This window comes from Podarcis cretensis (assembly GCF_951804945.1).
Source record: "Podarcis cretensis genome assembly, chromosome: 2".
Taxonomy (NCBI): Eukaryota; Metazoa; Chordata; class Lepidosauria; order Squamata; family Lacertidae; genus Podarcis; species Podarcis cretensis.
In genome coordinates, this window is record NC_137171.1 from 70,022,822 (window position 1) to 70,048,376 (window position 25,555).

Here is a 25,555-nt window from a genome sequence, read left to right on the forward strand (position 1 = left end):
GTCTGAACCAGCCGCCTTTGGCCTGATGCCCTCCAGACATTTTGAATAATAATATTATTAACAATATTTATTTATTTATTTATTCATTCATTCATACATACATACATACATACATACATACATACATACCCCATCCATCTGGCTGGGTTTCCCCAGCCACTCTGGGCGGCTACCGACAGAATATTAAATACACGATAAAAATTCAGAATTCTCCTAAAAGTCAGATAGTTGTATATTTCCATGACATCTGATGGGAGGGCGTTCCACAGAGTGGGTGCCACTACCGTGAAGGCCCTCTGCCTGCTTCCCTGTAACCTCACTTCTCGCAGTAAGGGAACCTCCAGAAGGCCCTCGGAGCTGGACCTCAGTGTCCGGGCAGAACTACAATTTCCAGCATCCCTGTGTATTGGCCATGGTGGCTAAGGCTGATGGGACTTGTAGTCCAAAAGCATCTGGAGAGAACCAGGTTGGGGAAGGGTGACTTAAAAGAAGAAACACATTACAAAATGCTGCCATGGGGCAGAAATGAACAACAAATATCCAGCCATTTGGAAACCACTGAATATCGCTGCTAGCCCTAGCAAGACCCCCTTCGCAAGGGTGAGATCTACTGTGAAGGAATATAAGATGTACTCTCTGTGTCATTTCCCAGTCCTTAACAAAAAGACAGCAAAAAAACCTCCTGCCAAGCATTGATGCTCCAGGACTTAGAAGAAGCTGCAGATTTAGGCATGTGGGGCAGTGTTTCTTCCCTACCTTGTTGGCACAGTGATATGTCTGGTCTACATCTCATCCAAAATTATCAAGGAAGACCTTTCTGCAGAGAAAATCCTTGCTGCTCTTGCATTCCATTCAAAAATCCAGAGGAATATCCCGTTTTCTTGCGTGCTGGTGCCGCCCTTGTCCTCCTCCTTCTGAGCTCTCCAGATGCTCTCCCAAGTAGCCTGTGTCTCTATGTGCATGTAGAATAAGATGCTGCCTGCTGCTGTCTCACGAGAGTGGCATCTTCCAGCACTAACCTTCCCCGTCCCTGTGCACCTTTATGCCTGGCAGGTGGGAGAGGATGTTGCTGATGCCCGCAAGTGTGCCTGCGCCAGCCATGTGGCCAAAGTCGCGGAATTCTTCCAGGTCAGTGGCAAACTGTTTGGGGAAGGGTGTGCAGGTGGGAGTGCCTATGCAACAGTCCGTTCTCATCTTGTGGAAAAGGGATTTGGACTTTGTGGAAGAGGGAACGTGGTTCTCCTGCAATGCAGGGGTGGAAAGACCTGTGGCCCTCCAGTTGTGGACAGAGAGTGTAGCCCAATAACATCTGGAAGGACACAGGCTCCACATCTGGGATGGGCAAGGAGTTTTGATTGTGAGCTGTTGGCAGGAGACCTGTGCCAGCTGCTGGGTCTCCGCTGTTGTCCTCCAGGGTAGCTGCCTTAAATCCTCATCTGACTTCCTGCTCAATGCAAAATGCAGCTTCAAGTGGGGTGGCGAACCTGAGGTCAGGGGGCCAGATGTGGCCCTCCAGGCCTCTCCACCCAGCCCTTGGGACTCTTCTTAGTCCTTGCCCCTCATCAGCCTAGTTTGCGGCTTTCTAAAGTGCTTTTGCCTGGCTGGTATATGTTCTTGAGCCATGATCATGCCTCCTGCTTGCCCAGTTTAGGTAGGCAGGTAGCAGGTGCACAGGTGGGTGTAAGCCTCTGGCTTTTGTGTGGCTGGAGTAGAGCCTGCTCTACAAAGGTAAATGTCACACATCCTTTGCCTTGCTTGCTTTTGCCTCTGGCCCTGCCCATCACTGGCAAGCAGCCCCCCACAAAACTACCCAAGAGGGAATGCAGGGTCTCTCTGAAAGGGGTTTCCCACCTTTGAAGCTACAGTATCCCTGATAAATATGCTCATCCAGACTCCGCTTAAATAGCTCCATTGGAGGAGAGCCCACCACCTCCCAACACAGTCTTTGTCTACTGTCTAGCAGCTCTCTTCCCAATAAATAGGAAGTGTCCTCTGGTGCTGAGCTGAAATCTCTTTTCCTGGTCCTAGTCCTGCTCCCTGGAGCCTCAGAGGACAGACAGGTCTATGTCATCTTCTCCAGCTTGGTGGCCGGACCTTCATTTTTCAATGTGGTTTGAATGTCTCAACAGGGTGTGGATGTCATTGTCAACGCTAGCAGTGTGGAAGACATCGACCCAGGAGCCATTGGGCAGCGGCTCTCCAACGGCCTCGCCCGCATTGCCAGCCCCGTGCTGCACCGTCTCCGCCTGCGTGAGGATGAGAATGCGCAGCCCGTGGTAATGCTCCTTCTTTGCCATGCCCCCCTTTCCCCTTGCTGGGGAGAAGCAGCACCAACCTCTTCTGGGCTTGGGTGTGGCTGGTCTGCTGAAAGTAAATTCTACTTAGGGCAGCCTTCCCCAGATTTGGACTACAGCTCCCATCAGCCCCTGCCAGCATGGCCTGGGACTAGGGGGAGATGGGAGCTGTAGTCCAACACCATCTGCAGGCACCAGGTTTTGGAAGGCTGTTGACGCAGGGTAAGAAAGATGGTTACAGTGGAGTGGACGTTTCAGTTAGCAATAACCTCAGATTAACCTCACTGGCTGCGATGGGTGCACTGCAAATCCTCCAGCATACGTTATGAACTGCCTTGAAGAATATTCTGGTCAGTTACCCCCATGCTGTTACAAACCATTGTGAAACACACCAGGGCAGTGAGAACCTGGCAAGTTGTCTTGTTATCTGTGTGTGCTCATTCACACACATACACGTCTCTCTCCTGATTTGATTTCTTTGTTTCAGGGCACCACCTACCAGAAGACTGATGCTGCTGTGGAGATGAAGCGACTCAACCGGGAGCAGTTCTGGGAGCAGGCCAAGGTAGAAAAGTTTTACCAAGGAAGCCCTGTCCCTGGGCAGGTCAAGTCTGTGATTAGCTATGACTATCTATCTATCTATCTATCTATCTATCTATCTATCTATCTATCTATCATCTCTATCTATCTATATCTATCTATCTATCTATCTATCTATCTATCTATCTATCTATCTATCATCTATCTATCTATCTATCTATCTATCTATCTATATCATCTATCTATCTATCTATCTATCTATCTATCTATCTATCTATCTATCTATATCATCTATCTATCTAATCCATCATATCTCTCTCTCTCTCTCTCTCTCTCTCTCGCTCTCTCACACACACACGTATGTCTTTCCTTACCTTCATCCCTGTTCCAGCCTTTCTGTGTGAGGTGCAGCACCTACCCTCTCCCTCTTTTCTGTCCCTTGCAGAAAGAGGAGGAGCTGCGCAAGGAGGAGGAGCGGAAGAAGGCCCTGGACGAGCGGCTGCGTTTTGAGCAAGAGCGCATGGAGCAGGAGAGGCAGGAGCAGGAGGAGCGAGAGAAGCGCTACCGGGAGCGCGAGGAGCAGATTGAGGAACACAGGCAAGGGGCAGCCGGGAGGGTCTGGCCGTGGTGTTGTCTGTGTGCAAAGGGAGCCAAGGAGGCAACACGGGTGGTTCCTTAGCAAGCCAAGATGGGCAAATATCGGTTCGTCCAACAGGAGGGAGAGGGCTCTTGTGCTCTAATCCTGCTTGCAGTCAAGGATGCCTCTTCCACGTTGCTTCCTTGTGGGAAGCAAAAGTGGCCCTGTTTCATTGGCTGCCCTGTTGCTCCTCCCTCTGTTTGCATAGGCCTAAGTGCCTCTTGGTCCTTCCTGAATGTTATGCTGCCAGTACTGATGGTGGTGAGAGTCTGCTTGAACTCAGCATGATTATTTAGTGCGGATGGAGGTATATATCAGCCTCACCTCTTGCTGTTTTCAATTTAATTGCTCACAGAGTCATATACAGTCATACCTCGGGCTACAGACGCTTCAGGTTGCGTTTTTTTTTGGGTTACGGATCGCCGAAACCCGGAAGTACCAGAATGGGTTGCTTCTGGGTTTTGGCGGTCGCGCATGCGCAGACGCGCCAAATCACAACCCGCGCATGCGCAGACACGCCACTGTGGGTTGCAAACGCTGCAGATTGCGAACGTGCATCCCACCCGAATCACGTTCGCAACCCAAGCATCCACTGTACATGTTTATTGAATGTATTGCGCTGGTAATAGCTGTTTCCTCCAAAACATTCCTAGGAGGTAGGTTCAGCTGGGTGGTAGCGGCTGACCTAAAGTCATTCAGAGCGCTTCATGGGTGAGTGGGAATTGGAACCTCCCCAATCCACATTCTACTTCCTCTCTATAATACCAGTGGTTTTCAAGCTGTGTTCCATGGCATCTTGGGGCTCTTTGAAAGCCAGTGAAGACCATTAATGGCAGGCAATTCTCCCTGAAAAATGGCTTGCCCACCACTGCTGATTGTTCTCTGCCATGTTATGTTGGAGCACAGTCTGGCACTTCACACTGAATAGAGATGAGACCCCAAAGTTCTGGCAGAAACCTGAGTGTGTTCTTCGGAAAGATTTCATGGCAGATTTGGGGGGGGTGGGGGGGTGGCTAAGCACTTGAGTTTGGAAAGAGCTCTTTCCTGCAGTCATGTGCAGTAGAAAGCCACTGCACAGCAGCACCCTGGAACAGTGCCCTTTCCCAGTTGTTTGTTCTCCCTTGTTGTTGTAGGATAATCCAAAGCTTTCAATTTACAACAGCAACAACAACTACAATTTATTTATACCCCACCCATCTGGCTGGGTTTCCCCAGCCACTCTGGGCAGCTTCCAACAAAATATTAAAATACAATAGTCTGTTAAACATTAAAAGCTTCCCTAAACAGGGCTACCTTCAGATGTCTTCTAAAAGTCTGGTAGTTGTTTTTCTCTTTGACATCTGGTGGGAAGGCGTTCCACAGGGCAAGTGCCACTACCGAGAAGGCCCTCTGCCTGATTCCCTGTAACTTGGCTTCTCGCAGCAAGGGAACTGCCAGAAGGCCCTCAGCACTGGACCTCAGTGTCCGGGCTGAACGATGTTTACTTCTTCTGATGGCAGAAGGATTGGCTGCTTTGGTCAAAGCCATACCACTTGCCCTGTGTCTTACCAGAATAGATTGAAGAAACATCTGAAATTATAGGTCTTTGCCACCTCCTGCATATTCATTTGGGAGCAGAGGGAACCATGCAACAGTAGCCAATGTGCCTTTAATGGTTTCATATTCCATATGTGCAATAAACAGTCCCTGTTCTGTGATTTCCCAGGTTTATCAGGACTTGTGCAGCTCTTTGGAGGGCTGTGTGTGTCGGATGGCAGTGCTGTTTCATAACCGCTGAACAATTACGGTCTCTGAAGTGAAGCACTTAAATCATTTTGCATTTGCATGAGTGGCAGTGATGAAATTTTAATAGAGAGATAGATTGGACCCAGCCTGGGCAGGACATATTTGGGCATACTTTCTCGTGTTGTGGTTTATATCCAAACAGCTATGGTAGGCTGGATTAAGAGTACAAACACATCGTCGTTTTCATACACAACAGTGGTTCCTAGGTAGGTGAACATGCAGCAGACAGAATGCCAAGTGATAGAATAATAACTTGGAACACCTTGGTGAGCTGACAAGGTATGAAATGCAATAGGCTAACATGTAAAGTGTAACACCTAAGAAAGGAAGCTCAGAAGGTAACCGTTTAAAGGTGGGAGGCAGAAACAGGATGGGATTTGGAATGGGACACACTTGCAAAACACGGAGCGACAGGAGGCATTTAGCAGAGGGGCTCCCAGAACACAAGGCATAATAACCCCTCCAAATGTTCTTTTTATCACACAAGCATGATGATCTGTGCTCAAGATGGTATCAGGGCAGCTATACGTGATTCCGCTTTCAATGTTGTTTGGGCCTGCAAAGGTTCAGAGGTGGATATGCTGCTTCATTTCCAGCTGGTGCATGCCCCATCGCTTCCTGCTGAAATCCTGCAACTTGTGGGATGGGTGGGTTGTCCTGCTTTGGTTGTGCTATAGCAAAAGGGTGCCCCTCCCTCCCAATGGCAATAGTGCAGCAGCACATGCAGTAGCATTGCCAAACAACTAAGAAAGCGGAATGATGTGTGGGCTGTCCAGTGTAAATCCACGGCTAATGCGTTATTATTGCATCAAAGACACATTGCAGAAAATACCCGCAGGAAACAAAAAAAGGCCATGCTATCTGGAGGTGCCCAAGAGATTTTCCTGCTTGCTGGCAAAATAGGCACAGAGCAAGCTTTAGAGTGGGCTCTAGAGACCAGTGAAAATGATTTAAGAGGCCTTGAAATAAGAGCTAATGGGGAAGTGGTGCATAATAAGGATTAAGTGAGGGTGCAACAGAAAATTTCAAATATACACAACTTTGGAATAAAGTTGGAGGTCAGACGGTTCTCCATGGTTCCTGAATGGAGAAGGCTATCTTTTGACTGATTGGCTACTTCCTGCTGCTTTGCAAGGAAGGGTGGGGTATTATTATTATTATTATTATTATTATTATTATTATTATTATTAATGTTAAATGTTAGAAAGCCAAGTCAGCCTGCGGCCTATCCTACCCAGGTCCTAGCATTCCAGTACCAGGATCTCTCAAGCCTTCTTTTCCTCCTCCTTCTCCTCCTTTCCCTTCCCACCAGGCGAAAGCAGCAGACCCTGGAGGCGGAGGAGGCCAAGCAGCGGTTGAAGGAGCAGTCCATCTTTGTAAGTGATGCTTCAAGAGCTTGGGGGAGGATTGTCCAGTTGTGCCACTGGCTCCCCCAAGGAGGTTGGCAGAGGTAGGGATTCAGCACCAAGGCTGGCTGGTGACATTGGGGACCCACTCTGCAGCCAGGGTGAGGACGCCTTGCTGCCCAAGAGCTCTTCCTCTCTCCAGCTTTGTGCTAGGCCAGGAGAATAACAGTAAAGCAAACAGACAGACAGACAAATGTAGGGTCTTCTGGTGTGGTTGAGGTGCCCTGGGGCTGACGCTGACCTCTCTCCCTAGGGGGAGCAGGAGGACGACGAAGACAGGCAGCAGCCCAAAAAGTCTGAGTCAGAGGTGGAGGTGAGTGCGGCCCCGGGGCACAGCATGCGTTGTGTAGGCAGCAGGACCTCCATGCACCCTACAGGGCTCTTGCTGCATGAGGGTTGTCGCGTTTGTGTGTGGAGAGTTTTGGCGGGGAGGGGGGCCTTCAATTCTGGCGACTGTTGTCCTGTGGAGAAGCTGGAGTGTGCTGTTGATGAGCGGAAGTCTGTGCTTAAGCAAGGCTGGGCATCAGTTCTCTCTCTGGGGAGCAAGGCGGGATCCCGGCTGTCCTCGTCTCTCCTTTGCTTACATACATGTTCCATTTTGTCAGAAGAGGAAGACAGATTGTGGTGCTGTCACTTTTCTTCCCTCCCCCCCCTGCCACTGTGTGCCATTGCTGCTGCTGGGGGTGGGGTTGGGGCATGGGGTGAGGGACACTGTTTGTGTGTGGCACGTATCATGTTTTGTCACTGTTGCCCTGGCAACTGCATGGGGAGGGGCAGCACTGGGTGTGAGGGGGTTCGGGCTGGGTTTATGACGGGGTCTGTGTGGGCCTGTGGACTGGGCTGCCCTTGACCGTCCTCTCTTGCCTCTTCCCCTCGCATCCTGACAGGAGGCGGCTGCCATCATTGCTCAGAGGCCCGAGAACCCCCGCGAGTTCTTCAGGCAGCAAGAGCGAGTGGCTTCGGCCAGTTCAGAGACAGCCCCGCCCATCAACAGAACAGGTAGAGAGCCCTCGCCGGCGCTGCTTCAGGCAGGGAGTACAGAAAATGGGGGAATGAGGGTTGGTGGGGAAGCGGTCAGGAAGATTTCAGCAACCTGGTTTTTGTTTTGTTTTTGTTTCTGAATGGAAGGTGGGGAAGTATAAATCTCAGGGCAAGGCAGTGGGCATCCAGACACTTGGAAATGTCTGCTACGGATGATATGAGCAGATGGGGGGGTTGTTTAAGGAAGCAAAGGCAAAACTCAAAAACATGACCAGAGGTCAGTTGAACACAGAATGAGGTGCAGAGAAGAGACATTCCCTGCTGCTGAGTCTCACCATAAGGAAAACAGCCAGCATCCTATGAAAGCCTGAAAAGTGGCAAATACCTAACTATAACAAAAGACTTATGTCCTTTCTTATCACATATAACCAAGTTTTGCGTCCAGTAATTTGATTAGGTGTTGTTGTTGGGTATATATACAGTGGTACTTCAGGTTACATATGCTTCAGGTTACATACGCTTCAGGTTACAGACTCCGCTAACCCAGAAATAGTGCTTCAGGTTAACAACTTTGCTTCAGGATGAGAACAGAAATCATGCTCCGGCGGCGCGGCGGCAGCAGGAGGCCCCATTAGCTAAAGTGGTGCTTCAGGTTAAGAACGGAGCTCCAGAACAAATTAAGTACTTAACCCAGGATACCACTGTGTTCTAGTTCATATTTATTTCATTGTCCAAAACGGCAACAGTTTCGTCAGTTTTGGAGAACAGTAGAAATGAGATCTTCAGGGTTATACTACGTCATTATCCAGCACATGGGGCTTAGAGTGAGACATCTGTGGCCCAGGTTGTCCTGCCTTTCTCTTGCTCAAGGCTCACAATATCACTCCTGGATCAGAGGTTGCTGCTGATGCCAACGCCACACAAGGCGTGTGTTTCTGGGCTGTGGATCAAATCTAGCATAGCTTGATTTTCAAGACAGGGTCTGGGAGATCATCTGTCTTTGAGGACACTATAGTGAACCTCTCACCCTTTGAGAAATTAACGTGGAAGCAAAAGATCATTTATCATGTAGTCATTGATGTAGAAAACGTTCCATTCTGGGCTAAATCTGAATTGGCAGCCTGTCATCACCACACCCTGCTTTCATGGTGTCTGGATCCTGCAGACAATTGGCTTCCCTGATGGGAAGTTTCCAAGTGGTGTGCATGCAGCAAAGGGGTCCTCCATCACCTCAGTTGCATCATCCCAGTATGCGAATGGGTCTGATGTTAGCTAGGCAGCAGGAGCTCTCAGTTGTTATGTATCGAATTGGCCAGCCTTGGGGGGATGCTCCGGCCTAGCAGCCTGTTTCTGCCCTTGACAGTGCTGTCTGAAGAATGGTACTGCTGGGGTGGGCAGGTGAGCAAAGGGACACTAGGAATAAGCCAATGTAAACAAGACAGAAATCCTGCTGCAGTTTTTATTGCATCAAGCGAGACTGTGTCTCTGTAGCTAGCAGGGAGAACCTACGGCCCTCCAGGAGGTGTTGGGCTCCTTCAGCCTCATCCAGCATGGCTGATGATCAGAGGAGATGGGATGTGTAGCCTGATATTGTCTGGGAGGCCACAGGTTTCCCTATGGAAGGAACTGGACAAAAGAAAGCAGGGGCAGCAGCGGATGAGATTTTCTCTTGTGCTCTCTCCCACCTCAATTCCTGACTGCTGCTTAGGACACACTTCTTGGCTGCGTGTGAGTTTTGTACAGCCCACCAGACCTGAGTAGGCTGCAGAACCTCCAGGCATTGTTTTGGCAAAGAGGCGCAGAGACTCAGCGCTTTATTTGCAGCAGCCTCCATGGGTGGTTCATGCTAGAGTACTCCTTTGCACCTCTGCTGTGGCTTTTTCTGGCTCCTTGGGCTGCCCACCGCAGAGGATGGCGCAGCTGCGACTATCCCTGCCTCAGGGCTAAGGAATGAACTCTGCTCTCTGGAGCCCTCTGCATTACGGCTTTGGGTTCACACTTCTATGTGATAGTTTGGGTCGACTCTCTATTGGGGACCAGGTTGCCAGTTGACGTAGGGACCTTGGCATGAACTCGTCTTCCCCGGCACCACTTGCGTATCCTGCCTCCGAGCTTCCTCTTTCTCTCCCGCTTCACTTTCTTGCACTGCCCAGCCTTCCTGATGCCATCCTGCCCCCTCCACACTGCTCCAGCCTGGCCCTCATGCCCCCCAGCCGCTGCCTTTGCTTTTCCCCAGCCCCCCACCCTGCACTGCTGCCCCCAGGAGCCTCCTCCCACCCTCCTCCTTGCCTTTGCAGAGACCCGCCTCCCTCACAGTCTTCCCCTGCCTCCCCAGCCCCTCACGTGGGCCTTGCTTGCCCAGTGGCATGAGCAGGGGGGCGGGCGGGAGATGGAGTGGGCAGCTGGAGGGGAGACTGATCATTCTCTTCTGCTTTCTCTGTCTCCGTCCGTCTGTCTTGTCTTTCTCTCAGCAGGTCGTCTGCACTGTCCTTTCATAAAGACACCTGACAGTGGGCCGCCTTCCTTCTCCTCCTCCTCCTCCTCCCCTCCACGGACTCCCTTCCCCTATATCTCTTGCCACCGCACACCAAACCTCTCCTCCTTCTTCCCATGTAGGTAGCCAGGCCCCGGCCGGGCTTTGGGGAGTCGGTTGGGGAGGCAGCTGCTTCGGGGGCCTTGCCCACCCGCCCCGCACCTTGTATCTTTGGCCACGCCCAATCTCACTCCGCAGGCATCTCTGAAAGGAAGGACTGAGAGTCCATGAGTGTCCGAGAAACACTGGCCCCGCAGACTGGACCAGGGAAGACTCAGGGCACGGCCTGCTCTCTCTCCTGTTCCCTGCATGGCAGGAGTGTAGCCCCAGAAGAGCGGAGAGGGGCCTAGTGTTACGCTTCGGCAGCTACCACCCTCGGGAGGGCTGGCTTTTATATAAGACGGAAACTTCCCCTTTGGCACCCCACATCTATGCCCCCGTCTGGTTCACCTTTTAAAAAACAGCTTCGGTTAGGTAGGCCGCAACAGGGACTTCTCAACATCAGTAGCTACACCGTAAATCCAAGCATGGATTTGCAGGCCGGTGTATTGATGCCCTACAGGCAGGGTGGAGGCAGTGAACAGAGAGCCTCAAATGAAAACCAGTTAGGCTGATTGTGACTGTAGAACAGAGCATCTGTTTCGCCAGATTAGAAAAGGGGGAGCCAAAATCTATGCAAACAGAAGATGAACCACACACACATATACACACACAGAGAGAGACAAACAGTATGCACACAGGCACACACACCATGCTGCAGGGGGCAGTTGCACTACAGAACAGGGGATGTCCCTGAACCAGGGTGTAGGGTGGATATACTGAGCGAACTGGGTTTGTGATGGGAGTACTAAGTCTGGGACAGAGACGACCTTCTAAAGTTGTCCCTTCACCTGATGTTTGCAGGGGTGTTATGTTTTCCTGTAGACTCTGCTTCCAAAGATAGTAAAAAGGGGAGGATATGTCTTACTCTATAAAGGAGGGGGTGGTGAAACCGGCCTCCCAGTGTTGCTGGATTACAACTCCCATCATCCCTGACCATTGGCCATGATGGCTGTGGACAATGGAAGCTGGGAGAGCCACGGTTTCCTCATTCCTAATTTTAAGTGCCATTTGACATAGAGAACTTCAGGGCCCCCATGGTTGTACATGACACAAGAGTTCTGCCTCCACCCACCACAAAAGAGGGCTTTTTTCCCTTCTTCACTCCTTCAGTTTCCAACACATTTGTCCGCAAAAAGCAAAGCGAAACCTTTATGCCATATAACTTGCTGTAGGGTTAGGGTCGCTTAAGGGCAGCCGGTTAATTTTGTCGACTGGGTAAGTTGGGGAAATGGCACATTTCAGGAGGAGTCGGATCTTGGTGCCTTGTTGCTGTTGCTGTTGTTCAAACGAAGCTGCCCTGCGTGCATGGGAGCGCAACTGGCGGGCCCTGTGGCTAGGGGGGTGTCGTGGCCTTTGACTTGTGGGCTCCCCACCTGAGTGCCCATGTGGCTCCTTCACAGGCAGCCAGTCGGAAACACACAGAAAGGTCTCTGCCTCCGCCAGTAGCCCCTGCGACTCCAGCACAGCCTCGACGCCTGTTGGGGAGCAGATTGAGCGGGCCCTGGATGAGGTAACGCAGCAGGGTGCATTGAAAGGTACGTGCAGCCCCCTCGCCCCTATGGCTTGCCCCTCTCCCGGGTCCTCGGGCTGCGGGCTCCCTCCCTCCAGGTCTGCTGAGGAACCTCCTCTCTCGCTTCCTCCCCTCTGCAGACTCCTCCAGCCCCAGCAGCGACGAGACAGCGGTGGCATCCGCAATGAGCTGGGCCCCTGCCAGCGTGGAGCCTCCAATGGAGAAGGCCGAGGAGCCCCCTGTGGGGGCCACAGCCTGGCAGGCAGCGGACTGGGCAGAGCCGCAGCAAGGCGGGGCTGGCCCCACGGAAGACCTGGTGTTTCCAGAGCCCAAAGACGAGCCTCTGTTCCCAGATGCCCCGCCTCCCAAAGAAGAGCCTCTGTTCCCAGCAGCCCCTCTGCCCATGCAGAGCGAAGGCGCCCTGGATCTGGGCGAGGCCTTTGGGTTCTCCCAGCCCCCCGCCCCGCCGTCAGAGAACATCCTTGACCTGTGGCAGAACGACAGCGCCGCTGCCGAGCCCACCCCTCCTGACGCCTGGGAGCTCCAGGGCGGGCCCCCCACCCCAGCCCCGTGGGACCTTCACGATGGGCCACCCGCCGCCGCCCCCATGCTGGTCGAGGTGGATGCCCCCCCAGGGGCAGTGGAGCCCCCACCCTCCGCCAGCCTCCTGGAAGACAACCTGTTGAACTTCAACGACCTGCCCGAGCCCCCGGCCACCTTCTGCGATGCTGAGCAGGATGAAGAGCCAGCCAGCATCATTGCCATTGAGGGGCTGCACCAGATGACCCTCAGCTACCAGCACGCCCTGCAGGAAGCTTCCGGGGTGCACCAAGAGCCCCAGCTGCTCACCAACGGGGAGACTGCCCAAAAGGAAAGCACGCAGGTGAGGAGGGGGGCGCTCAGGCTGGCAGCAGGGCCTGGGGAGCACTACTGAAAGCTCCTGGCCCTGCCTTGCAGATCAAAACAGGATCATGAGGTACCACAGCTTGCTGCTTCGTGTTCATTTAAAGTGTGTCTCCTCTGGGCCCTGCCACTGGAGAAGTAATAATAATAATAATTTTGTTATTTATGTGCTGCCCAACTGACTGGGTTGCCCCAGCCACCCTGGGTGGCTTGCAACAAATTAAAACACCAAGCACAGTAAAACATCAAACATTAAAAATTTCCCTATGCAGGACACATGTTCTTTCATGTCTTATTTATACACACACAAAATATTCCTTTATGTATTAATGTTGAAGAATGATGATGAACAACTTAATATGTGCACCTTGCTGCAGTCTTTAGACCATGCATGTTCCACAAACTTTTGGAACGTGCTAGCTCATGGGTAGCTTGAGCATTTTACTCCTCAGGCCTTCGTTGTCTGAGAGTACAAAACCAGAAAGTGATTGTTGCTCTGGGTTAACTGGGAAGGGAAAGAATAGGGACACCTTCCAAAGCACAGCACATGCCACGTTTTGCTTTTCTCTTCCAGACCAGCGAGGGTTATTTCAGCCAATCACAAGATGAAGACTTTAACCAATCAGAAGAACCATCTGCTAAAGCTCCTCCTCCAGTGTTCTACAATAAGCCCCCAGGTGAGGATCAGGGATGGATGGGCAGGTGGGAGGGAGGATGGGAAGATCCACCTTTGCGCTTCCTCTTCTGGGGACCCCTAGATGAGCGGGCTTTGGGGACCACCCCTTTTCAAAGGGGGGAAAAGAGCCAGCCACCCTCCCTCACAGGTCATGCATTTGATTCCCCCCTCAGAGATTGATATCACCTGTTGGGATGCGGACCCAGTGCCAGAAGACGAGGAGAACTTTGGGGGCAGCGTTTAAGGCCAGCTCCCCTGCCCGACTCCTGTATCCTGCACCCAGCGAGCCCAGCGAGTGCAAGCCTGGAGCAGCCGCAGTGAGGGCCTGGTGCCTGCTTGCTCCGTATTGTAGCCCTGCGGTCCAGGGCCTAAGATTGTGCCCCAGCCAGACAGGATATTCTCCATGGTACTCCGGGGTAACTTTTTCCAGCTCTCTTTCTCTTTCTCTCTCTCTCTTCTCCCTGTTTTTCTAATGTTGTCAAATAGGAAACGTGTAAATCTGCCTGGTCCCCCTCTTTGTTGGTAGCTTCCCTGCAGATCCTTCCCCCTTCCAATTGCCTCTTAGCCCATTGGGTTTTTTCTGACACTCCCCCAAATGCCATGTATACCATCTGGGTTGATCTCCTGTGAGTGCTGCTCTTGGGGGTGGGTGGGGAGGGTCGCTTCCTCCTCTCAGACTCTGCCCAGAGTTTTGAGTATTTTGCACGAATTTAAAATAAAATATGGCAATAAAATGGCCCTTGTCTGGGCAAGGCTCTGGCTCCCATCCCCCCACTTCTCTGTTTGGTCCCCCCCAACACACACCTGAGGCACCCAGGGAAGCAAAGGAGAGCCCCGTCCATCTCTGGGCTCTAGCAGCAAGGAACTTTCCCCCCTCCAGAGTTCTGTGCCCAAATGCCCCTCTTGTTTCAGAAATAAGCCCATTTCAGACCCTTCTCCTTAGGCCTTTATTTGCCCTGAGAGCCTGGGACAAGGGGAGACTCTGGGTGGGCTCTTCCCCCCTCCAAAAAAACCTTTTCCTCTTTCCCTACCCTCTTTCCTCTTTCATTCCATGCTTGGTTTCCTTTCTCTCACGTACAGTAATTGTTTTTTTGAAAGCACAAATTCTGTAACAGCAATGTGCTTATGTATGTTAATAAATAAATTGATTCCAAGCAGGGCAGCTGGCTTTGTAGTACAGGGTGCCTTTTTTTGCTTTCAAAGGTGGGGCAGGATTAATGAGGCAACGCAAGACCACCGGGTGGTCGGGTGGGCATATTCCACAGGCACAAAACGGCTGATCTCTTATTCAGAGTTTTTTCAGTAGCTGCTTTTAAGGGCCAAAAATGTACTTTGATGGGGTAGGGGTATGAAAGCTGAGGGGAATTATTATTTTAAGCAATTGGAACACTTTGAACGTGGCATTGTGTGGTCTGTAGTGGGCCCTGCATGAAGTCATAGCCTGAGCAGGAGAACTCACCACTAGATGTCGCTGCCAACAAAGGAATGTGTTTCTGGAACATGCCTAGGCCTCCATCCTCCTAATTCTGTGGGATTATTTAGGAATGGGCTTGCTTCACTTCCTGCCACAGTGCACATGGGAATCTTTAAAAGCACAGCACACCCACCATTTTCGCAGCACCGACTCATCGACCACCCAGCACCAGGTTTGTAATAAATCAGGTTCCACAAACTTTTATTATTTTCAAAATGTAACAAACGAAAAATAGGAAATGAACCCAAAGGCCCCCTTGCAGTCAGCACCAACAGAGCCTGTAGCGGGCCCAGAAAAAGGGAAGTGGGCGAGATGGGGAGACCAGCCCCAATCTCACCCTGGCCAGGAGGTCAAAGAGCAACGGGGGGCGGGGGGGAGATCTTTGCACTGCGAGGGCTCATGGCCCCAGACATGGCTGGAAGGCTCGGACTGAGAGGCTTGGTGGCTCCCGCAGACCAAGGGAACAAACAGGCTGCCGGGATCCTCCAGCTTGTGTGCAGCAGCAGCAGCAGCAGCAGCCACAGTCCCACCCAGGGCGCGGCATGGCGTGCTAAACTGCAGTAGTCCTGCCAAACAAAGGCATTGAGACCGGCAGGTGCCAGGGCCCCGGCTCATAGCTGTCTCTGGCGCTGAATTCTGAGTCTGTCCAGCTGGGGAAGATGCGCTGCGAATGCTCAGCCTCCAAGTAGAGGTTGGTGCAGGTGGGGCCCCGGCTGGCTGTGCTGGGCAGGTGGAGCGCTGAGCTGTAGCCCCGGTCCAGGAAGAGGGGCTTGTAGCTGGGCGGCTGCTCCTGCTTCTCCGGCTGCTCGTGGCTCAGGAAGGGGGTGGTGATCTTGCGGTACAAGCCGCGCGTGTCTGTCAGCACTTCGCTGTAAGGCGGTGGCGGCTCGGCCATCAGCACTGCTTCCTCGTAGCAAGGTGGCTTGGATGGATCTGGTTCTGCAAGCAAAGCAATCACAGTGACCGAGTGCAGTTAAGCGTGCCATCCCACCATTGCCTGCTCTCTTCTCCCCAGGCATAGAAAATACAGGCTCATCTGTCCCAAGCAAGGTTTGGGGAGAGACAGAGACCCAAACACCCTAAGCTCTATTATTATCACAACCCAAGAGCTGGCTACAACCACAGACCTACACTTCACAGGCAAGCAAATGGGATCAGGGATGGTGCAAGACTTTGGATACACAGAATGGGCATTCTGACCCCACCTTCCTCTTAAATAAGCCTCCTGAGATCCTGCCCACTTCAGCCCTGCATACCGGAAAGAGCTTCTCCACCCCCATCATTCAGCCCAGACACAGGTCCAGCTCTAAGGGCCTTCTGGCAGTTCCCTCACTGCGAGATGTGAATTTACAGGGAACCAGGCAGAGGGCCATTTCTGCAGTGGCACCCACCCTGTGGAACACTCTCGTGTCAGATGTCAAGGAAATAAACAACTATCTGACTTTTAGAAGACTTCTGAAGGCAGCCCAAAGCAATGTTTTCTTTCATTCCTTCATATTTTGTTCGAAGCTGCCATTAAGCTGAAACTTTGCAAGCTCTGGGTGAATAGCAGTTTGGTCTGAAGGCTGAACCCTTAAGCCTGCTGGAGGCAGCTTTGGCTCCCTTAGCTGTAGCTCAGTGGCGGGGCATCTGCCTTGCATGCAGAAGGTTGCAGGTTCAATCCCCAGCATCCCCAGAGAGGGCGGGGAGACTCCTGCGTGAAACCCTGGGGAGCCCCTGCCAGCCAGTGCTGCCCGTCCTATGCTAGATGAAACAACGGCCTGACTTCCTGTTCTCGCCAGCCAGCTACCCACCTGCAGAAGCAGCGCTCCTCCCAAACGCGACCGTATTCTGCACCAGGAGTGGGCTCAGTCCCCTTCGGGTGCCCTTACCATGCCTGCAGCTCCACGGCCTCGGGGGTGGGAGGTGGGGGCGATGGGGCTCGATCCGGAGTCGGTGAGGTACCGCGATGCCCGGCGGGTTCCTGATGTACCCGCCCCCGTAGCCGGAGCCCCCATAGGCAGGGCCCCCATAGCCCTCGTAGTGGAGGGGCTCCATCTCCAGGGTGCGCAGGTGCTGCTCTCGCAGCCGCTCCTCCTGCCGTCGCTTCATGCGCCGCCGCAGGTAGCTGCAGAAGCAACATAGCAACACAATGAGCCCCCAGATCAGCCAGAAGCCGGCAAAGCAGGTGAGGAAGGTGTAGGTGCCGTGGGACATCACCATCTTCGCTCCGGAGGACTGGCAGAGGTTTCGCCCTACGAGCTTTGAAGCCAAGGAGTTTATTCAGTTCCAGCTTTGGGGGTGGGGGGTGGGCAGGAGACTTTTTCTCTCTTTCCCCCACTTTTGGGTCTTCTGCAAAAAGGCAGGGACTAGGCTTAGTTCTGCGGGTACCTTTGCCTGCTCTGCTTCCTCCCTTGCTGCCCAGTCATATTGATGGGATCACAAGCTTCCCCTCGGCTCTCCTTGTACGTCCAGTTTCGCCTTTTCCCCAAAGATTGTGTAGGGTGCTCTCTTTCAGCCACAGTACAATCCAGGGGCCACCACCAACAAGGCCCTGCTTCAGTCAAGGCAGTGGAAGCAGGGTCTGCAGCAGCTCAGCCCCTTGTGAGTTACGCGGCCTCCTGGAGGTGCTCCACAACTGCAGCCATGGAAGAGGTTGGCCGGAGACTGGGGCGCAGGCTTGGGCCTTTCACGGAGAGAGGGGAGTTCTGGCTCCTAAAGGAGCCCAAGGGAGGAAAGGAGAGTGCTGGGAAGGCTCATGGGCACGGCCTGTGCTCTCTTCTTCAAACGCCTGAGTTCTTGGATACTTGGGGTAACACGACCAGTAACACCAGCACCCAGCCCAACTTCTTCCCATTGCTGGCTCGGGGCTTTGCAGGGCCAACAGCACTTCCGACAGGAGCTCGCTCCCTGCAAACAGACAGACAATGCCATTGATTGGAGGAGGGGACAGACAAGTGCTATTTTGCAGAACCCACCCTGCCTGCTCTAAGCCCCTCCCCAGCTAACGAGCACAAGCCACTGGTGGTCCAATGAAGGGGTATAGAGCTTAGACCCTGACTGCAAACACTGCCCCTCCCCTTGAACACAAAAGCCTGTGGCTTGGCTTGGCTTCCCACCAGTTACAACTGCAAAGTAGAGGGGAGGAAAGCTTTTGGTTAAATTGGGTGTATTGTACAGCCTCCGACCCCTGTCCAGCAATCTAAGCCTGTGACTACCAAGTGGGCATGTGCCCTCTTTCATGCGGCCACAGTACCGCCCACACACTCACCATCACATGCGTCCACTCTCATTCATGCACTGAACACTCACAGATCAGGCTGGGCTTATGGCATTCAGGCATGCTCCTTGAACAGGTTGCAACCAAAGCTGTGGACCGCCATCGCCCTGGCCATTTCCGACAGAGGCAATAAACTGCCAGGGATGGAGAGAACCCAAATTCCAGACCTGCTGCTGCTGCTGCTGTGGCAGTGAAAGGGAGAACTCACAAAACAGAAGGGCACAAAAGCACCAGGAGAGGCCAAGAGAAGACAAGTACCAGAGCACTACCTCACTTCTCCTCCTGATGGCACTGCTAGCCCAACAGCACTCCTCTGCTCATCCACAAACCATCACAGAAGCCTCCTGCCCACACATGTCACAGCTTCACCCCTCAAGGGACTGCTCTCCACATGGCACATCACACACCACTGCCAAGATGTGTGCTGATTCCTCCTTCTCTGCCTTCGCTTACCCCCTACCCCCAGGTAATGGATGCCAACCAACAACCTCCCATTCATAGCAAAGCTGTTTCCAATGCAGCTTAGGGACCACTGAGCGTGAAGCAGGTCGCCCTGAGCTAAAACTGAACTTTGACACTTGTATCAGGTAAAGGCCCCACCATCAGCTACACCTCCACCCTCCTCCTTAGTTCATTGCTTGTTAGTTCTGAGGTCTGCCAGTAGCTAGGCCACCATAAACCAAGGCAAGTAAGTACGTTATTCCCAGGATATTTCATAAATGGACTCATCCTAGAACCCCATTTCAGGAAATCACAATCACTCGAGAGGGAGAATTCCTCCTGCATGTATACTGCAGCGGATCACAAGCTATGGGGATGAGGTGATCTGAATCTTGCCTTTGTACACTTAGGCTGCATTCTGGACAGGCACACATGCAGCAAGAGGTATTCCACATTCCACCCAGGCAAACACACTTAAGGAGGCTGCAGAACAGGGCAGCAGGGGGCGTGGCCTAGGCAGGGAGGGTGCAACCAAGGGCCAGGTAGAGAGGCCTGTTGTTGCCCACTTTTAGCTAGTGTGCACCCTATCTAACTTGGGAATCTCTGTAAGCACCATTCATAGAATGGCCTTTCAAAGTGTCACCAGAACTTCCCCAAATGTTAACAGGACCTATTTGGGATTAGACCTTTCTGAGTAACTCTGTACTGAGGAACAACTCCATTGCTCCTTTAAAAGTATCTCACTGTCACCTCAAACACAGCTGAGAGGGTATCCCCCACCATATCAAGGCATTAAGAGATAAGCCTGCAAGCTTTTATTATTGCTTACACTAAGCCAGCCTTCTTATCAGAGCCCAAACCAGCCGCTAAAACTTAAGAAGTGGGCTGAGCTTCAGCCTCGTGTGGATCTCCTTCACGTTACCGAGAGCCCCTGTCAGCTGCCAACCCTGTTGGTGTGTTTTAAATGTACAGAGCCAGAGTGCATGATCAGCAGCCATTAACAGTTAAGGTTAACAGCTAGCAACTAAGCTGTGTTCCTGGATCTGTTCTCTTGCTTCACATCAGGTCAGATCAAAGCCAAGCGTTCTTTGTAAGAAGCCCATCAGTCAACAAGCACTGAGTGCTCTGTCAGAAACAGGGACCCTGGTCTGAGTAGGCTGCTGTTTACCTTCCACCTGCCTGCCATACATCATAAGGCAGGTGCAAATCAATACCAGTAAGCATTAAACTATTTAGTTAGAAGAGACACCACAGGCCAGCCAATCACAGAAAATGCCTGAAATGTCAGTCTTCTAGCCTCAATACAGTTGACCACTGCTTAACGTCTTCCTCATAATGGCCCTATACTAAAGTTTTGGGTTTGAATGCCACCTGTGTGGTGCTTGTCTGGATCCTTTCCTTTGTTATTATCCATATAGTCCCAAAATATTCCATCTGGGACTCAGCCAACTGAACTATATATTACCTTGAGCTATAGGCCTTCTGAATCTTTGACAAGGCACATAAATAAGCCTTTCTACATAGATGTGCAGGCCCATTATTAAAAACACAAGTTGCATTACGACTGTCAAGTTTACATTCAGAAGTGGTGGCCACAAGTTAGAAAAGGAAGTGTAACTGGGTAAGCAGGTGGGTGGCTGAATCCACACAGGAAATGAAGCAGCCCGTGAAACATGGGTTGAGTGGGAATGTCCTTTGTCCCTTCTTTGAATGCACGTGTCCCAGTTGGTGGATCCATCAAGGAAGTGTGACTGAGCTAAAACAAGCCCAGGAAGAACAACTTTGCAGCTGCCAATATGGCAGCAACAGGGGAGATTGCCAAGATGAAGTCAAGCTCCCCCCCTTCCTCCCAGTTTACTCTCCCCCAAAATCTGCTAATTAAAAACAGGATTTTCTAAGGAACTACAAAATTTCTGCGTGATTAGGTCAACAGCAAGCTGACATTAACTAAATGCCCACAAAAAAGGCTGCAAATGATCACGTTGTACAAGGCTGAAATTTGTTAATAGGCACTGAATTCAGCTTTCCGGGAAGACCAGATTTTATGTTTAAAATATGTTTCTAACCTTTATTGCCATGAAGGCAGGCTTGTAAGGTTAAGCAATGTGTCATGACAGACTGGTTAAGTGGTTAGAGTACTCGGATAGGATCAGGGAAACCAGGGTTCAAATCCACACTCAGTCATGAAACTCGCTGAGTGATCTTGGTTCAGTTACTATCCTATAGCCTAGCCCAGCCCACTGGGTTGTTGTGAAGGAAAAATAGCAGAGGGGCAAGGTATGTGGTTCTGAGTAACGCGGAGGAAAGCAGGGAAATAAATGTAATGAATAGACGGGGGGGGGGGGAACCGTGAAATTTCAAAAGCCACAGTGGGAGATGAACAGGATATTCAGTTGCCAGGGAGAAGATTTACAGGGTTGTGCATAGCTCTATGTACCTTCCCATTGGTTAGAAGAAAGTATAATGCAAAATGACCCAAAAAATCTCCCAGGAGAGCTAAAAAAAGAAAAATGGTAATAAGAAAACCACTGACAATTTGGTTCCCCTTGATGGTACCTCAAAATATGCCGTCTGAGAGAGCCTACCTCATCTTATCCAATTTTGGCTCACCTGGGTGCTTGCTTTAATTTGCCTAATTGTACAAAGCTTCAGCTTTCCTAGAATTAACTGAGTGCAAAAACACATACACACACACACAACCTGCGTCCGAAGAAGTATAGAATTGCAGACACTTTCTAAATGCAGAGCACAGAGAACTCTGTAACAAAGACAAGGTCACAGTGCCAGACCTCCACCTGGGACAACCTTGGTACTCGGTGAGACTGCTGGCTGCTGGCCAGAAGGAAGAGGTCACAGAGCTGCCTCGATCTCCCTGAATATTCTGCTGTACATGAGAACAGTATAATCCCAGCAGAGACCAGTGCAATATTCATACACCTGCAGGACAAAAAGCTCCAGATACAGGTGGCCATAAACCAGTGACCAATATATGCCTCTGCTGGGAGGCAACAGCGGGAGAGGGGTCTTGCCCTGATGTTGTGAGCTTCCCAAAAACAACTGGGTGGCTACTGTGAGAACAGGAAGCTAGAGTAGCTAGGCCTCTGGTCTGATCCAGCAGGGATCTACTTGTGTTCCAAGTGAACCTACTATATGACCCTGTCTTACTGATCCCACGGTCCTCAGTACCATTGTCTTCTCAAGGCAATGCCTCCACCAGCAGCCTTAACATCCTGTTTAAGATACTTAATAAAAATCGTCCATTCCAGCAGAGAAGGCCAGGATGGTTCTTGCAAATGTAGCTCATCTTTACCTATAAATATCCTTTCTGTGTGTGTTTTTAGAAGTCCCTAATAAGATGAGGATGGGTATGGAGACATGCACTTCAGTATGTGATGGAGGGTTTCTGCATAGAAAGCATTGCAACTGGTGATGCGGGAGGGAATTGCAACAGGGCCTGTGCACGGCTCCCCGAGACTCCAGTGCCTCCCCTCCTCCTCAAATAGGAGAGAACAGCTACGCCTGTGCTGGGCAATGCAGATCCCAGCCTCAAATCACGACAATAAATGTCAAAGTAAAGACTTAGCAGCACCTTGGCAAGGGCTCCTCCACAGCATGAATCTGGCCTCGTGCAAGGCTGGCATCTACGGGACACTGAGATGACTGGTGTGCTGTGTTGGCTACGGCTGCTGGAGGGTTGGGGGTTGGGAGGGAGGGAGGGAGGGATGGAGGAGCACTGCATCAAAAGGACTAGTCCACCTTAAAAGCACAGGCAGCCAATCCATCCGGAACAGGGACTGCTCTGGCCTGCAGCTGGAACCTCTGGTGATTCTGGAGCACTGGGCTTCCTTGCCTCTCCAATGTCAGATCCACCATTTGTGGGCTTGAGGCCTTCCCTTCCCCATTCATCTTCAGACATATGCTCAGGACACATGTTGGCTTCTGAAGATAGGGTGCCTTTACAGGCAATATGTCCCTACCAGGACTGTTACAGGCTGTGGCTTCTTCTTGCACACCAGCTTTGCGCATCCATGCAGATGACACCAACAGCCCTTGTGCACAAGTAGGCTACATACATTCCTGGGCAGCAGTGTGTGTGTGTGTGTGTGTGTGTGTGTGTGTGTGTGTCCACACTGAATGGGAAACTGAACAAGCTCTCAATTCTTTTCTCTGATAGCACAGAGGGCACCTCAAATTCAAGGCAAGCACTTCTTACAAAGACATTTTCCTACCTAGCCACCACTACAGAAGCTCCTAAGCTTAATTTAAATTAAAGCTGATACACATGAAGTCAAACAGACCACTGAGCATGTCCATCTGACCCTCTGGCAATCCACAGCCATGCACGCATCCACTCCTAAAGTGGGAGTCCAGGAACCACTATGGCTTCCAGGGGCACTTAATTTCTGCTCTCTCCTGCCTGATAAGCTTTACCTGTTGCCCTAAAAGACCTGACTCCTGATAGTGACCACGTGAGGCAGCCTGCAAAGGTTAATAGTGTCCTGCTTTTCCATCTTATGGTCCAGGATCAAGATGCAGCCTAGAAAGCAAATTCCAGGGCTGAGCCCAGGCATAAATTAAACCCTGGAGGTCAGGTTTAACACACTGACATCTCTTTAGCCACTGCCTGTCACCCAAAGGAAGCTGCCTTATACTAAAATCAGACCACTGCTCTGGCTTAGTGTTGCCTTCGCAGACTGACAGTAGCTAAAGTTCCTTGGCCAAGTGTTTTGGTGGGGCACAGAAATAGTATCAAAGCAAGAATAACTGGGGAACAAGGACCATGGCCTGATCTCTCAACTGAGCTATGGTGCCTCCTTCTCTTGAAGGATGGGGAGGGGAGCCATTTATCTGGGGTTTTTTTTCTAAAAGGCCGATTAACCCTGTCCACTGAAAACACTTAAGCAACCTTCTGACGCTGCTTGCATTTGGGAAAACCCAGTGGGCCTATGCAAGGCCCTCCCACTCTCCCCCGTCCTGGTGCATGATGATCTCCGGTGCTTACAGCTAGCTTAAGATGCTTCCCACCTCTCGGAATAGCGTCTCTACCGTGGCAGTGCCCATTATCATCCTCCCTACCCCGCAAACACAGCGACTCCAGCCAACAGGAGAGGCACCGATCCTGAGCTGAATGCACCTACCAAGCTGGCGTTGCGAAGAGGCGGCTTTTGCGCGCGCGCGCACACACGCACACCCCACAACGCAGAGATGGGTGCGCGCTCAACCCAGGCAGGCGAGAGCGCGCAGGACTTCTCTCCTGCCCCCCCCCCCCCGCCTTCCTTCCCCAACCTGCCAACCGCCTCCTAGCAAGTCCATTGCCAGCGCCGGGTGACGCCGCCACGTTCCCCAGCTATGCCAAGTCCCCAGGTGCCCAAGCAACAGGCGGCGTCGAAGCTGCAACCCCGGAGGGTCTTCCCTGGGGTCGCCCCGCTCGCTTGGGGGCGAGCAGACCATCAGTCCTGTCTGCTGGCACCTTAAGGGGCAACTGCACGTGGGGAGAGGGGCGGCCGGCCGGGCCCCTTCCACCAGTTGTGGGCAGCTGAGGGGTGGGGAGAAGAGAGGAGGAGACAGGCAGCTAAGCGCAGAGGAGCCTCGGTTGGCAGGTGGCTGGTGCTGCCGCCGCCTCCTCGCCTCGATGGGCCCCCGGTGACTCCCACAGGGTCTCTCGTCTCTTTTGTCCTCACCGTCACTTCCAGCGCCGAGATCAGGGATCGCCCGCAGGAGCCCCATCTCGGGAAGCCGGCACAGCCATCCCTTCGGCTTCGGTGTGGCGTGGAGCGGGGCTGGGGCTGGGGCTGGGGCAGGCGCGGCCAGGAGAGCGCGGCGTCAGGCGTGTGGGCTGCCTCTCGCCTTGCCCATTACCCGACGCGGCAGCTCCACGCGGGCGGTGCCGGGCTCTCCCTTTGTCTCCTCCGCCGCCGCAAGCGCTCGCGCGTCTCTTCCTTTCTTCTTTCTTCTCTCTCCAGCTCCTGCCTCGCTCGCTCGCTCGCTCGCTTGCTCTGCCGGCCCCGCCCTCTGGCTCCTCCCTCCGGCGGCGGCCTCTTCCTGCCCACTTCGGGGGGCCTGCAGCCTCGTGGGGACGGCGCGCGGGTCTTTCCTAGGAGAAACCCCGGGACTCCAAGGCCGTCCGGAGTGGGGTGCAGTGGGGGTCGCCGGGAGGGCGACCTAGCTAGCGGCAAACAGCAGTGGCAGCAGCGCCTGGGGCTCGCTGATCTTGGGGGCTCCTTTGCTTGCTTGCTTTTTTTTTTTTTTTTTTTTTTTTGCTCCTCGTTGGAATTTCCTGCCGGGATTCGCTTGGCTCCCTCGCTGTCCTTTCCGATCCGGGCGGGCTTCTCCCTCTCCTCCCGACGTCACGACTGTAGCCTCGGCACGTCAGGGCCAAAGCGGGGGGCGCAGAGGTGGGGAGAACGCCAGGCAGCAGGGAAAGTCCGGCAAAAGCACCTCCGAGGCCCTCCCAGCCCCCCCCCCAAGAGAAATCCGTGATCTCTCCCTCCTCGCCTCCCGAGCCAAGAATAGTCCCTGGAACCGAGGCCTTGATTCATAGCCTCCTTCCCCCCACCTCCGCCACCCTAACGCACACAGACGCAAGAGGAAATCTATTCCTAGGCTCTTGTCTTGGTGAGCAGCAACACAGCAAAGCCTCAATAAAGCAGAAAAGGCTTGGGTCGGGGGAGACCCCCCGGTTACCGCGCTGAGGTGTGTGCTGGGAAGACACACATGCTGCAGATCCCCTGCTATTCTCAGATCTGGGTTCTGGAGGCCCCCTGTGGATAGGCAGATGCCTTCTTAATGTGGCATGGCCTTTCCTTCCTCTTCTGGAATGCCCAGTGCAGGTGTCCCCCCAGGGGACCCAGTTAAGTGAAGCATATGTGGAAAGGCTCTCCTTAAAATGGTGCAAGATAAGGGTTAACAATGGAAAGCCAATGCCCAAATTTGCCCTTACCCTACCTGGCCCCCTCCTTAACCCAAATGTGAAGGGTGGGTCTGAAAGGAGGGGTGGGTGTAGCCAAGTGGAAT

The 25,555-nt window shown here is 52.4% G+C and overlaps 2 protein-coding genes across 11 annotated transcripts in view; one reads left to right on the forward strand and one right to left on the reverse strand.

Annotated features, from left to right (window-relative positions):
- DBN1 (drebrin 1) overlaps positions 1 to 14,529 on the forward strand; it is a 40,027-nt gene extending 25,498 nt beyond the window's left edge. For 3 of the 8 annotated variants that reach the window (XM_079964261.1, XM_079964262.1, XM_079964259.1), the window contains exons 4-15: positions 1,054 to 1,128; positions 2,130 to 2,276; positions 2,782 to 2,859; positions 3,280 to 3,431; positions 6,569 to 6,632; positions 6,916 to 6,975; positions 7,550 to 7,661; positions 10,115 to 10,255; positions 11,679 to 11,813; positions 11,929 to 12,671; positions 13,266 to 13,368; positions 13,541 to 14,529. In XM_079964261.1, coding sequence (XP_079820387.1) covers positions 1,054 to 1,128; positions 2,130 to 2,276; positions 2,782 to 2,859; positions 3,280 to 3,431; positions 6,569 to 6,632; positions 6,916 to 6,975; positions 7,550 to 7,661; positions 10,115 to 10,255; positions 11,679 to 11,813; positions 11,929 to 12,671; positions 13,266 to 13,368; positions 13,541 to 13,611 — 1,881 coding nt within the window. In that variant the 3' untranslated portion in view covers positions 13,612 to 14,529. The remainder of the gene's footprint in view (positions 1 to 1,053; positions 1,129 to 2,129; positions 2,277 to 2,781; positions 2,860 to 3,279; positions 3,432 to 6,568; positions 6,633 to 6,915; positions 6,976 to 7,549; positions 7,662 to 10,114; positions 10,256 to 11,678; positions 11,814 to 11,928; positions 12,672 to 13,265; positions 13,369 to 13,540) is intronic. The other 5 variants (XM_079964265.1, XM_079964264.1, XM_079964260.1 and 2 more) reach the window with 4 other exon arrangements.
- Positions 14,530 to 15,014: 485 nt separating this feature from the next.
- Positions 15,015 to 24,958, reverse strand: PRR7 (proline rich 7, synaptic). 3 transcript variants are annotated; one of them, XM_079964271.1, is made up of 3 exons: positions 24,223 to 24,958; positions 16,635 to 16,948; positions 15,015 to 15,780 (listed from the first exon to the last, which is right to left on the reverse strand). In XM_079964271.1, exons 2-3 carry the CDS (start codon positions 16,930 to 16,932, stop codon positions 15,392 to 15,394), a joined length of 687 nt encoding a protein of 228 aa, XP_079820397.1. In that variant the 5' UTR covers positions 16,933 to 16,948; positions 24,223 to 24,958; the 3' UTR covers positions 15,015 to 15,391. The 3 variants fall into 3 exon arrangements, with proteins under 3 accessions (XP_079820397.1, XP_079820395.1, XP_079820396.1); XM_079964269.1 differs by having other exon boundaries at positions 16,635 to 17,730; positions 24,223 to 24,953; XM_079964270.1 differs by having other exon boundaries at positions 16,713 to 17,730; positions 24,223 to 24,947.
- Between the last annotated feature and the right edge of the window lie 597 nt (positions 24,959 to 25,555).